The 13,593-nt window shown below is 38.2% G+C and overlaps 2 protein-coding genes across 3 annotated transcripts; both read left to right on the top strand.

Moving 5' to 3' along the window:
- The first annotated feature begins 1,703 nt into the window (after positions 1-1,703).
- Positions 1,704-11,434, top strand: LOC110021784 (pentatricopeptide repeat-containing protein OTP51, chloroplastic). Of its 2 annotated transcripts, XM_020720424.1 has the most exons (4): positions 1,704-2,347; positions 2,709-4,564; positions 6,774-6,897; positions 11,363-11,434. In XM_020720424.1, the coding sequence occupies exons 1-3, from the start codon at positions 1,802-1,804 to the stop codon at positions 6,796-6,798; spliced, it is 2,427 nt and encodes an 808-aa protein (XP_020576083.1). In that variant the 5' UTR covers positions 1,704-1,801; the 3' UTR covers positions 6,799-6,897; positions 11,363-11,434. The 2 variants fall into 2 exon arrangements, with proteins under 2 accessions (XP_020576083.1, XP_020576084.1); XM_020720425.1 differs by lacking the exons at positions 6,774-6,897; positions 11,363-11,434 and having other exon boundaries at positions 1,704-2,359; positions 2,709-4,743.
- Positions 10,140-12,774, top strand: LOC110021785 (probable serine/threonine-protein kinase PBL15). Its single transcript, XM_020720426.1, has 4 exons — positions 10,140-10,966; positions 11,363-11,498; positions 11,586-11,725; positions 11,839-12,774. Exons 1-4 carry the CDS (start codon positions 10,535-10,537, stop codon positions 12,385-12,387), a joined length of 1,257 nt encoding a protein of 418 aa, XP_020576085.1. The 5' UTR covers positions 10,140-10,534; the 3' UTR covers positions 12,388-12,774.
- The last annotated feature ends 819 nt before the right edge of the window (positions 12,775-13,593 follow it).

The following is a 13,593-nucleotide window of genomic DNA, read 5'->3' as shown; positions in this document are numbered from 1 at the left end:
TGTTACTTTCGGCTGGCTTTCTTGTAGTGATTTACTTGAATATCTGTCTCATTTATAACTGAACGACTCAAATTTGATTGCTTTCGTGAACCGATCAGCTTTGGCCTTACTTGCTTTGGTTTGAACGACTACATTCGATTGAATAAGTGGGTGGTTTAGTTATTTGTCGGCGGGGCTTCCTTTGTCATACTCTCTTATTCTGGACCATTACATATTCTTGGGATCAATATTAACACATTTTCAATGTTTGTATATATTTTTTCTCATTTTTAATGAACGACAACTTTTTTAGCCAACTTTAGTAATTGCTATTCTCGGCGAATGAATGAATATTATGTTCGTGCCCATGAGATAGAACGACTAATAAATATAAAACAAGTTAACCTAATAAACTATTTTTCTATCCACAAAGTTAAATACAGAGAAATTTTGATTTCCAAAAAAAAAAAAAAATGTAATTTTGAAATAGGGAGATTTACTTATATATAAACATATTTATCATCTTTCATCCTCAAAATTTTTGAAGCTCATCTTATTCTATCGACATCTAAAGTACGACACAAATATAATAATATATTTGTATTATTTTATTATTAATTTTTTATGTATAAGAAAGTTAGATTAAGGTTCTTTCGAGTGTTCATAGAATTAATGATTTGTATAAAATAAATAACATATGAGATAAACACGATAGATTTTGTCCTTATGAATTGTTATGAACATAAAATTATTTTTATAGCAAAAAAGTGATTGTGCATCTGAAGTACGTCGCAAATAGAATAATATATTTGTACTATTTTATTATTATTTTTTATGTATAAGAAACTTAGATTAAGGTTCTTCCGAGTGTTCATAGAATTAATGATCTGTATAAAATAAATAACATATGAGATAAACACTATAGATCTTGTCCTTATGAATTGTTATAAACATAAAATTATTTTTATAGCAAAAAAGTGATTGTTCAGGTAATCACAAATCATAATATTTAGAACATCACAAATCAGACAACTCAGAGCGCCATCAAAGAAAGTCATTTTAGACGAGTTGAGGCAATTAGTTGGACATTCAGACACGGTTGCCAGTGTTGGGGAAGCAAAAAGATCGAGACTGATTTATTCAGACCAGGTAACTGAGGCCGAGAGATCGAGCTAGGGTACCCAAGATAGTGCAACGAAGGCCTATTAACCAAAGGCAAGTGTTTGCAGCCATACACTAGAAGATGATTGTTCAGGACAAAATGCTTAGCCCTCATATCTCAATGGCCCAACAAAAGTGACTATTTCAAGGAACCCGAATCATAAGATAAGTGAGAAGAATTCGAGGGCCCCATGATTAGAGATCTAGGGCAAGATATGCCCAAATACATCATTTTTATTTTATAAAAGCCAATCATTATAAATAAATGAAATTAAATGCAAGTAGATATCTTTTAAAGAGGATCACCAATCCCAGAATATTTTCCTGATCCGTATTCTTCTTCAACTAGCTCCTCAGTCCTTAAAAAAATTACCTTTTTTTAATATATGTTCTATGCATTAGATGTGATTAAGTATGATTAAAGGGCGAATCAGAGTTCAACGTTTTGGTACAAAATACAAGTTTTGGGATTATAATGGCATATTAATAGTTTGAAAAGTTTTTAAATCGATTGATAATATATAAGTTAAATACTAGCAGTAGCCAAACAGGCCCAAGTTTTGTTTTTGAGAGATTACCCAGCAATTCAAAAGCAGTTCCACAAGCAACTAATCCAAAACTCATATACCGGCTGTCTGCTTCTGGTGAGAGGAAAAAAAAAATGCTATTCCATGTTGGCCTCGATCTGTCGCCGGCGCTCCCGCCTCCTCTTCCTCCACGGCCTCAATTCTCCTCTCACCGCCCCTTGTCTATGTTCTCTAGTTCGAAGACATCCCTTAGTTGCGCAATCCATTCCCTCCGCCTCCGCACTCTGACTTTCTCGCCTTCCATTTCTTCGGCCGCCACTGTTGAGCCATTGCAGCATCCAGAAAAGCTAGATAATGGGGAGAGAGATATGGGTGTCGAGGAAGGAGATAACGAAGAAACAGAGATGTATCGTTTCAAGGCGGAATCTTTACTAGATATCTACGCCGAGAAGGATGCGAGGCATCTTCCCTCGCCGGAGGTGGAGGTTATACAACTCGAAGACCTTCCTGATCAGTGGAAGAGGTCTCGGATTGCTTGGCTTTGTAAGGAGTTACCTGCTCACAAGCAAGGCACCCTCGTCAGAATCCTCAACGCGCAGCGCAAGTGGATCAGACAGGAGGATGCCACCTATGTCACCGTTCATTGCATGCGCATTCGAGAGAATGAAGCCGCTTACAGAGTTAGTACCATGGTCGGCGTTTGGTCCGCTTCTGATTTTTTTTATTTTTTTGTTGGGTTGCTGTTTTCAAAGTGTCTGATAGGTGTTTGATAATTAGCCCCTTCCACTTTTTCTTTCTTTTTTGCAACCAAAATGGAGTCTTTATCTGCTGCTTACCCGAATTCCTGTCTGAAATTCGGGCATTTAAATATATATATATATATATATATATATAATTTTCAGCACTGCTAGCTGCTGTTTTTGCTGGATATTAGTCGAATGGTGCTTGCAGGATGAAAGCATTTTGTGGTGTGCTCAGAGTTGAAGGAGAAGCTGCGCTTCTTGTTTTTAATGATAGCTGCGTGGTTTTTTCTGGTTTCAGGTCTACAGTTGGATGTCAAAGCAGCACTGGTTCCATTTCGATTTCGCACTTGCAACCAAACTGGCGGATTACCTGGGCAGGGACCGAAAATTTGCAAAATGTCGAGAGATATTTGATGCCGTGATCAAGCAAGGCCGGGTGCCCGCCGAATCTACATTTCACATCCTCACAGTTGCTTATCTCAGTGCACCATTTGAAGGGTGCATCGAGGAGGCATCATCCATCTACAACAGAATGATCCATTTAGGTGGGTATAGGCCAAGGCTCAGCTTGCACAATTCTCTGTTCCGTGCCCTCTTGGGCCAGCTGAGAAGGGCTTCACAGTCTTACCTCAAGCAAGCTGAATTCATTTATCACAACCTGGTAACATCTGATCTTGAGGTGCAAAAGGAAATATACGCGGGGCTTATCTGGTTACACAGTTATCAAGAGCACATTGACAGAGAAAGGATTGATGCTCTGCGAGATGAGATGTCCAGTGCAGGATATGAAGAGGACAAAGATTTGCTGATCTCAATGTTGAGGGCATGCTCAAAGCAGGGTGATGTTGAAGAAGCAGAGAAAATATGGCTCAAGTTGCTCTCATATGAATGTGCACTCCCTTCTCAAGCTTTTGTCTACAAAATGGAGCTCTATTCCAAGGCTGGTGATCCAATGAAATCACTAGAAATATTTAAGGATATGAAGAACAGAGCCACACCCGTTGCAGTTAATGCTTACCATAAGATCATTCAGATCATGACAAATGCCAATGAAATTGATATTGCAGAGACTCTTGTGGACAAGTTCACTGAAAGCAGGTTGAAGCCGCTTAATCCCGCCTTTCATGATCTGATGAGTATGTACTTGAAACTAGGAATGCATGATAAATTGGACATCTCATTCTCCAAATGTCTTTCAAGATGTCATCCCAATAGAAATATTTATGGCTTATACTTGGAATCTCTGGTGATGGTTAATAATCTTGAGAAGGCTGAGCAAATCTTTAATGAAATGCAAATGAATGGCACGATTGGTGCCAATGCTCGTTCATGCAATATAATTTTACGAGGATATTTAGCCGCAGATGATTATGAAAAGGGTGTGAAGGTATATGATATGATGCGTCAGAAAAACTATGATGTAGAGCCAGGTTCTATAGAACAGATGGAGCAATTCTTTCACCATAATAAAAAACTTGTCAGGAAATCTGTCAGTTTGAAACTTGGTGAAGAGCAGCGTGAGATATTGATTGGTTTGCTACTAGGAGGGGCTGATATTGTACTGGATGAACATAAGAGGAAACATGCAATTCTATTCAAGTGCAATGCGAGATCCGAGGTTCATTCTACATTGAGAACACACATACATGAAAGGTTTTATGAGTGGTTAACTCCTAACAGATCCGTTGATGGAGAGAATGAGATACCTTTCCAATTTTCTACAATACCTCACTCTTCCTTCAGCTTCTTTGCTGCTCAATTCTGGTCTAAAGATCGACCTGTGATTCCAAAACTCATTCATCGATGGCTATCAGCACGAGTGCTAGCTTATTGGTATATGTATGGTGGATTCAAAAGCTCTTCAGAAGATATATTACTTAAGCTAAGAGGTGCAACACGTGAGGACATTGAGAAAGTATTGAAGGATTTTCAGGGGAAAGACATAGCTGGTAAGGTGAAGAGGAAGGGTAGATTTTTCTGGATTGGTTTTCAAGGAAGCGATGCAGTTTGTTTCTGGAGGTTGGTAGAACCTTTTCTCCTACCAAATGTGAAAGAACTGTTGATGCCAAATAATGATGCCATGGAATGTGATGATGGACATGTCCCTAATCAAGGTTCTGTTTCAGATGTGCACGAGTGTGGTGAAAGCCTGAGGTGATTCTCTTGAAGTTATGTATATTTCTTGTTAAATTTGAGATAAATTATTTTGGCTTCTCTCATTTTAAATTCTGATTGCACTACTTACTGCAACAGGATGTATTTTTGTAAATTAATTTGTCTTGTCAGAAGAAAGTTGTTATTTAATTTGCTTTCAAGCCTTTGTGATCATATCATTTCATACGTCCATGAAACGATGCGTATTTCTTTCTTTTACTCATCCTTGTCATTTTGATATTTCTTCGCATCAGATATATATGATGAACAAAGTAGCTTCAGAAAAGTATATGATGTTTGTTCTCCAATAGTTTGAAAAATAATATTAAAGCTTGATTTCACCATCGACAATTATTTTAGTATTTCTTAAATCTTGAATGATGGAATCAAAATTATTCAAATACAATTTAGTTTGCATAATTTTATGTATTTGAAGTAAATATAATCTCGGCTTTTGATAAAATTTGTTTCATTGTTTTTATCATACCAAGATTCTAGCCTGAGTCAATTTTTTTGCATTTGTACCCTTAAAGATATTTGTCAGGAACATATTCCCCAAAATACAATCGAGTTATTGATGGTACTCTTTATACATTTTTATCTTGTCTTCTTCACTGGTGTTTTATGAGTTCCTATTTGAAAATTACGCTGCAAGTCTTGGTTCTCTAAAGCTCAAAACTATTTGAAGCATCAAACTTCTCATTCCTGAATTTTGTGGCAATTTTAATTTCAAAATCCTGCCGGATAAGTTGTTAGCAAAATGATGTCTCAACTAAGCGTCGAACGCAATTTGTCTTAAAATAAATGCAAAAAAGATTAAACTCCTCGAAAAGGAATACCATAATCCTATGCACATAAACGCATAAACATCACATAAATTATTGAGTTTTTATATGAGGTACTTGAAGAATTACAATTTATTCAAAATCACAGGTAATTGACAAAATTAATGCTAAGTTTAGCTGAGAGAATCTAATCACCTATTGTGAAGATGGTGGCTAAACGTGCTGAAGGAGATGATATTATTTTAATTACTCTCTTGTCCTCATTATTATCGGTATTCTTAATGAAAACTATTATTTGATATGATTATGGTTTATTTTTGTGGTTAAAAATGAAAATAATAACATTTTTTTGTTTCTTGAAGCAGCTAAAGAACTAGCCTTACAAGCACTCAAAAAAATTTCTTTCTTACTCAAACGACAATTCTGTCCTCTTTATTTCTCTTCCTTTTCTCTATTACTTGTGTTGGATGCATCAACACGTGGTAACTGTCTCTTTATATAATGTATGGAAGTGTTAAGTTGCAAGTTTAAGCATGATAGGTAGATAGTGGAATGCATGATAATATTGATGTTACCTAGAGGAGGATAAGTAACAAATTTTTAATTGTTTGGTAAATATTTGTGCGAGTTAAGTAAAGAAATTTATCTTCATATCTTTGAAAAAATCTCATTAAAATAAAATTCAAAATTTAATATGTTAGTATTGACTCTTGTTTAGTAGCTTAATTTTTTAAATTATTTTATTTTTATATAGTAGTATATTAAGGTCAGATTAAATTCTTTATAGGATAGCACAACACTCAAAACTTAGGTTAATTTCAAATTGATTTCAATACTAATGCTTGACCTTTTAGTCATCGATATTTAATGCTTGCTTTACTAATCACAAATCTCCTATCGGATAAAGAGAACAACCGAGCAAGTACTTGATTGTTATTTGATGCTAACCAATCTCTGATGAAATCAATGTCACTTGGTCTCTACTTTTGTAAGTAAAATGGGAGAGTGATTCACCAAAGATCACCTGATGCTTGATGTTCTTAGTCGATTTTTGCTCGAGGCTACCAATCATCAATAATCATAAACCCTAAACTCTTAAACACGTAATATCTGTCTATTATTGACACTTGTTATCTATTTTTTGATGTATATTATAAGGAGAGCAACAAAAAACAAAAAATTTCACACCTAAAAGTTCATCCTGTTTCTATTATTGAAGCGATTCTGCACAATTCATGTCATCCATTCACATTCTCTCAATGACCTTTATGATTAAGAAGAAATGCATCATCACTCATCAGTTATATATAGATGAGATGATGTCAGTGGAATAAGTTTATTTATGTCAGGTCCAAGGTTGTTTTTACGTCTTCATAGATTTTTCATGTCAGATAATATGTCATATGATGTTATATTATGTGTAGGCGAGGGATGGATGAGGCGGATTAGGAAGATGATGACGCGTAGGCTGCCTTTGCCTTTGGCTAATACATCAACAATCAACCACTGCCATTCAAAGCTAATTAACATATCGAATGGTTGAAGCAGGTGCATGTCTTTACGCTAACCAAACAACTATATATGCTTCACCTAACACTCCATCTGCATGCATCATCACGCAATTAATTTGCTCTCTCACTCTCTCTCTCTCTCTCTTATCATGCAAGTGCATAAACATATACATATATTTATAAGCATACCTTTTCCCAAGTGGTGAATGTAGGAGTTGCGAGGGCCAAGAACTGTTGCAGTAAGATGAGGCGGCCAAGACTGTTGCACTATATTAAACATCTACTCACGCACGAGCACACACATATAATATATATATATATAGACACACACACTATATTGCCCGACATCTTATTATTTATATTTTAATAAATAATACTTATTTATAAAATTTAATTCATTAAACTCGCATTAAAATTATATTTTCTTATAGCAAACTCTAGTAGGTTATTGAGGGAACCTTCATCACAAGAGCAGTTTATTCACCATTATTTTTTTTTTAGTCTTTCAGTTTATGCATCAGTTATTCTTTTGTTTTTTGTTTTGGTAATTTTATTTCTGCTTTTTTTTTTCTTTAGAATATGTCCTACTTTTTGTTGAGCAATTATTGTGTTTAGTAATTGAAATAAAATTTTATTTTTCTCTACTTATTTTTATTATTTATTGTTGGCGTGCCATCAACAAATTTTTATAAGCATAAATCTCGATGTATTTTTATGAGTGGTCTTCTAAAGCCAAATTCAAATTCATTTAATCCCCAATTTCAACAAGTTTATAGTCAAGCTGATCGTCTCTACCGGGCGAACACAATAATACCAAAATTGGTTCAATTCGGGTCCAATCAAGCCCAGATCTAGCCATTAAAACACATTTGGAGGCTTTAGATCATAAATTGAATGGTCATATAATTCAAATTTGACATATTTATAGTTAAATCGAAGTTGAAGAAAAGGATTCTAGAACCCGTTTTGGAGAGATGTCACAGTGCTAACCACCAACCTCCACAGCCATCGACCACCGTAGAACATCGCCCATCGGCCATCATCGACCACCTTCGACCATCACCACTTGTTACCGACCACCCCTATTTGCAGACGAAATAATTTGAATACGGTTGTTGTGCCTAACCTATATCGAAGGCTATAACTAGTCACCGGGCTCTTGCCATTACACGCCGCTGTCATCGAGCCACCGTTGTGTTGGACACTGTCGTTGGGCTTTTATCATGATGCAAAACTATCTTCAGTTCACCATAGTGCTGGACCACTATCATGGGGTTGTTGCTGTATTGGAGCATTATTTTCGGGTCACCATTGGGCCAGACCATTACACAGGACTGCCATAAATGCTGGAACATCATCACCTAGCTATTTTCATTCTCAAATGACTGTTAGCACCTCCTTAAAGGAGCATGCGGCCACCACCTTAAGGGAAAAGGCAATCATTGTCTGAATTTGGGTAGACAACAATAGTCTGAATTTGGAAAGACAACAACAACTTGAGGAAGAAGCAACAACACCCGAGAAAGGAAGTAACAATAACCCAAGAAAGAAGGTAATAATAGCATGAGAAATAAGGCAATAACAACCAATGTTGGGGAGAGACAACGCATAACAACCTACGCGAGGGAGGTAACGATAGCCTACTTCAGGGAAAACAACAACAACCTACATCGAAAGAGAGAGTACCAGCATATGCTCGGGGAGGTAATAACTTACTTCATGGAAAACAATAACAAGCATACGTCAGAGGAATTAATAACCTACTTCAGGGAAGACAACAACCAACATTGGCAACCACTGTCGGGGGAGGCAACAACAACTTACTTTGAGGAATGCAACAATAACCTACTTTGAGGGAGAAAACAACAACCTACTTCAGGGAAGATAAGAACAACTAACATTGGGGAAAGCAACAACAACCCACATTGGTAAAGACAACAACAACTTGCTTAGGAGAATAAAATAACCTACTTTGGGGGAAACAACAACAAACAACGTCAGATAAGGCAACAACAGCTTGGGGGATGCAATGACAACCTACACGGGGAAGGCAACATGTTGCTTTAGGGGAGACAACAATAGCTTATTTCAAGGAAGGCGACAATAACCTATATCAGGGAAGGCCACAACAACCTACATCAGGGAAGGCAATAACAACTTACATTGAGGGAGACATCAATAGCTCGGCTTTGGAATTTAGGAGTCCTAATCACCCAAAGTCGTCATATCAGCAGGACTCAACCACACAAATTCATGTTGAAAAGCGAGTTGCCTACTAACGTGACTACTCAAGTGAATTTCACTAATTTTTTTCCCTGTCATTTTAAAATATTAATTAAAAAAATACTATTATTAAAATTTAGTTTATCATAAAAAAAATTGTTCTATCATCATGGGTTGTAGATCCTTGATTTCTTTAATTATTCGTATGATGGTGTCAAAATTTGAAATTAATGATCAAATAATATTTTTAAAGATGACCATTTTTTCCAACTTTTCGTCATTTCTTTTAGTTAATTTGAAATGGTAAAGACCCAATTTGCTTTCTTTCATATGTAATACATCAAATTAGCTATTTAATATTCAAAATTGTATCTTTTTAATCTTCTCTTTTCCTTTGTATGAAACATGAAGCTTCTTCTATACTTGTCTGGTGTATAGCCAAAAGCAATTGTCCAACTCATCAGAAATCAGATTGTTCAGGTTATCCCAAATTAGATGGCTCATAGTCTATCCATCAACGAAAGCTGTTCCATGAGTTAAAGCAATAAGTTGGACAGCTGGACAAGGCTGCCAATGTCAGGAATGTGGAATGACCGAGGGTGAGCGAGTGAGGTTCGGTGACTGAGGCCGAGCAACCAAACTGAGTGTTTGAAGCGAGGCGCGGGCTGAAAGATGGTCGTTCGTGATCAAACTCCTAACCTTCTTGTGTTGACGACTCAGCCAAAAGTTGAGTTCTTCAAAGACCCTGAATCATGATAAAAAAATTGATGACGAGAGTCTGGGTCCCAATGCTAATTAGAGGTACAGGACAATATATGCCCAAATATATCATTTTATGAGGGCCAATCAGTATTAATAGAGGAAATTAAATGCAACGAGTGATTTTTTCTAAGGAATCCTCAATCCCAGAATATTTTTGTGATCCCATGTCTCTTTCTTCTAGCTCATCTATATAAAAAAAACGGCCTCTTTTCCTCTCTTACGATCTATTTCTTAGGTGTGTGATTCTAGGATAAATATGAGTTCAAACATTTGGATAAATGTAACACTCTAATATCTTTTTTTTTAATAGCATCATTTGAAGCTTTGATAGATGACAAGCATAACTATATTATTAAGATATCCTTATGCTTTTAAGGATAATGCCGATTCGTTGCTGGGCTTAGTGTAGTCTTTCACAAGCCCTAACAAAACAGCTGAAAGAAGAGAAAAAACTAAAAGCAAAGAGGGAAGACATTTAGAGAGAAGACGGCAAAGTGAGAAATAAATGTTTGTGGTAGTAGATAAGAGTGGTTGGGGCAGTTAGAAGAAAGAATTTTGGAATGGTTAGGCTGAGCATGCATAAAAGCCTCCTCTCCATTCTTCCCGAATTCCCATCCTCTTCATTTAATCATCCAACTCCGACAACCTCCTCCCCTCCCCTTTTACGGGATACGAAAGATTGACTCTCGATGCCGGCGCCGCGCAGACGATGGAAGCCCTTTTCTGCCCGCAGTTGCTGCACCGTTGAAAACCACGTTGTGCTCAGAAACCTCAGCTTTAACTTGAGCAGGTGCCGTCCAGCACGCTCCGATTTCTCCAAGAAGGTGGCAGAGCCGCCGTCTTTCCGCCCCCTCTGCATTTCGGACATCAGCAGTTCATCGTCGGCGAGGTTCAACGAGGAGTTTGGTCAGACTTTTGGAGCCGGGCTATATGCCTTCCAGCTGAGTGAGCTGAGAGCCATCACACACGACTTCTCGAGCAGCTACCTACTTGGTGAGGGCGGGTTCGGCACGGTGCACAAAGGCTACTTTGATGATAAGATGCGGCCTGGCCTGAAGGCACAGGCCGTCGCCGTCAAGCTCCTTGACATCGAGGGGCTTCAGGGTCACCGGGAGTGGCTTGTGAGACAAACATTAAATATCCTTCTCCTCTCTTCTCTGCTGCTTATGCTTAATTTCTCTCTCATTCTTATGCTCCTGTGTGCTGCAATACAGTGGGAAACAAACTTTTAATTCTTTATTTCTTAGAGCCAGCTGTGCGGGTTCGGTGTACTTTTTCTATGAAGGAAATTAATTTAGACTCATTTCAAAATAAGTAGATGAAACATCTTAATCAAGGAATCTCCAAATTTAGGTATAAATATTGGAATTGGCAAAATTCACCCTGTTTTTATATTCAACCCACCGGTAACGGTAAAGAAGATTTAAATTTTTTTTTTATACATAAAAATGATAGTTTATGTAGTATATATATTGATTTGGATCAGCCGTTACTAATATATATATATCAATGTGCAGGCAGAGGTGATATTGTTGGGGCAGCTCAGGAACCCTCATCTAGTAAAGCTGATAGGCTATTGCTGCGAGGACGAAGAGAGGCTTCTCGTCTACGAGTTCATGCCTCGTGGCAGTCTTGAGAACCATCTCTTTAAGAGTGAGCGAGCGAGCCTTAAATATTAATTCCATGCTCTCAATCAGCATTCATGTAGCATCCGCATCATTGTTAATTATATACGTGCAGGAGTAATATCAGCGTCACTGTCATGGGGAACGAGGATGAAAATTGCCCTAGGAGCTGCAAGAGGCCTCGCTTTCCTTCACGGCGCGGAGAAGCCCATCATTTATCGTGACTTCAAGACATCCAACATCCTCCTCGACTCCGTCTGCAGCTATTCTCTCATTATATATATTAATTAACTATATCATCTTCAATATTCCTCCTTATATATACATACATATATATATTTTCAGATATATGTGATGCATGCGCGCAGGACTTCACTGCTAAGCTGTCGGACTTTGGGCTAGCGAAGATGGGGCCGTCGGGGGAAGACACGCACGTGACCACCAGGGTGATGGGGACCCAAGGCTATGCCGCCCCTGAATACGTGATGACAGGTCACCTCACCACAAAGAACGACGTGTACAGCTTCGGGGTGGTGCTTCTGGAGCTGCTGACGGGGCGTCGGTCGGTCGACAAGTCGCGGCCGAAGAAGGAAGAGAAGCTGGTGGAATGGTCCAAGCCGTACTTGAGGAACAGCCGGAGGCTACGTTGCATAATGGACCCAAAGCTCGCGGGTCAGTACTCCGTCAAGTGCGCGAGGGAGGCTGCTGCTCTCGCTCTGCGCTGCGTCAGCCCTCACCCCAAGGACAGGCCTCACATGTCCGAGGTCGTTGATGTTCTCCAAGGCCTCCACAGCTTCAGGGACATGACCGTGAAATCTGGCGCTGCGGCCCCGACGGGAAGAAAGGCCGTGATATCTTATAGCTCCCCAAGGATCGGAGCTCATCGTCCGCGAACTGTCTCGGACAAGGTTGCCTGAGCGTTGCGGTTGTGGGGTTGTGTAGTTGGTCTTGCGCATGTATTCTGTCGATTGCGCTGCAAGATCTTCCATCTGTTTTCAACTGTAAATAAAAGGAGAGAAGAGGAGGTGTTCTGTTTTGGTCATCCATGTGGAAATGGAATTAAAATGGCCATGCTTTCTATAAGCCTCGCAATCCACCGTAGTCCTCCTACAACAACTGCAACTGATAAGAGCGCGTGGATGGGGGCGTGGAAGAGAGATTTTATATAAAAGGAATATTATGTTTGTCGGTGTAAATATTGAAATTTGTGTGTGAGATGTGTGATATTATGAGTTTAGAGTGCTATGTATGAAAATTCATGATAGTCAAATACAATTTGAATAACACCAAACTTGTTACATAATTGACTTCACTGCATGACTGATCATATTCTTAAATAATGTTTAATTAAGGAGCTAAACCTAGACCCTCACACATATAAGCATCACAAATAACCTATAACCTCATACAAATTGTTAAATACGAGCATTCCACAAATCAGACCATTACTGATTCCAACTATGGCCATCTAAATTCCACCTCAGTTGAAGTTAGTTATGTATAGAGTCGAAGCTGTCATTAATGTGGAGCTTACAAAAGAAAATCAGCTCACCTGGCAATCCCAAATACTATAAATTATTTAGAGTGAATGGGTTTGATGGTTTTCTGGATGGATCCACTACATGCTCTTCATCTCACATCACACAACCAGATGGATCGGTTCAGCTAAATTCTGATCATGCACTGTGAATGATGCTTGTAGATCAGAACTTAGCCACTGCACTCTTCTCCACAATTTCGCCCTCTTTGCTAAGAACTTAGCCACTTGTCACGGACTAATTTTCCTTGAGTTATCCGTGCGGCTTTAGCGCTCTTTCTTAGCATACCATACATCCTAAATCTTCAGTCATGCAATGAAATATGGATGATACTTGAACATCGTCACCAATACACAAAATAGAGCACGAGTTATTCAGCTCAAGAACGAGCTTCAAAATATCTCCATAAAGAAACAATTCATGACACAATACTTATCAAATATCAAAGCCAAAGTTGATGCGATTACAACAGTTGAATCTTTCTTGCACACAGGATATCATACATTACATGCTTAATGACATTCCTTCCATCTATCGGGATTTTAAGGTATCTATTCGGACAAATCTCCAACAGATCAATCTTGA

The sequence above is a fragment of the Phalaenopsis equestris genome, unplaced genomic scaffold (assembly GCF_001263595.1).
Source record: "Phalaenopsis equestris unplaced genomic scaffold, ASM126359v1 Scaffold000146, whole genome shotgun sequence".
NCBI lineage: Eukaryota > Viridiplantae > Streptophyta > Magnoliopsida > Asparagales > Orchidaceae > Phalaenopsis > Phalaenopsis equestris.
Note: the sequence above shows the minus strand (reverse complement) of the source record. Positions and strands in the feature narration are given on the sequence as shown.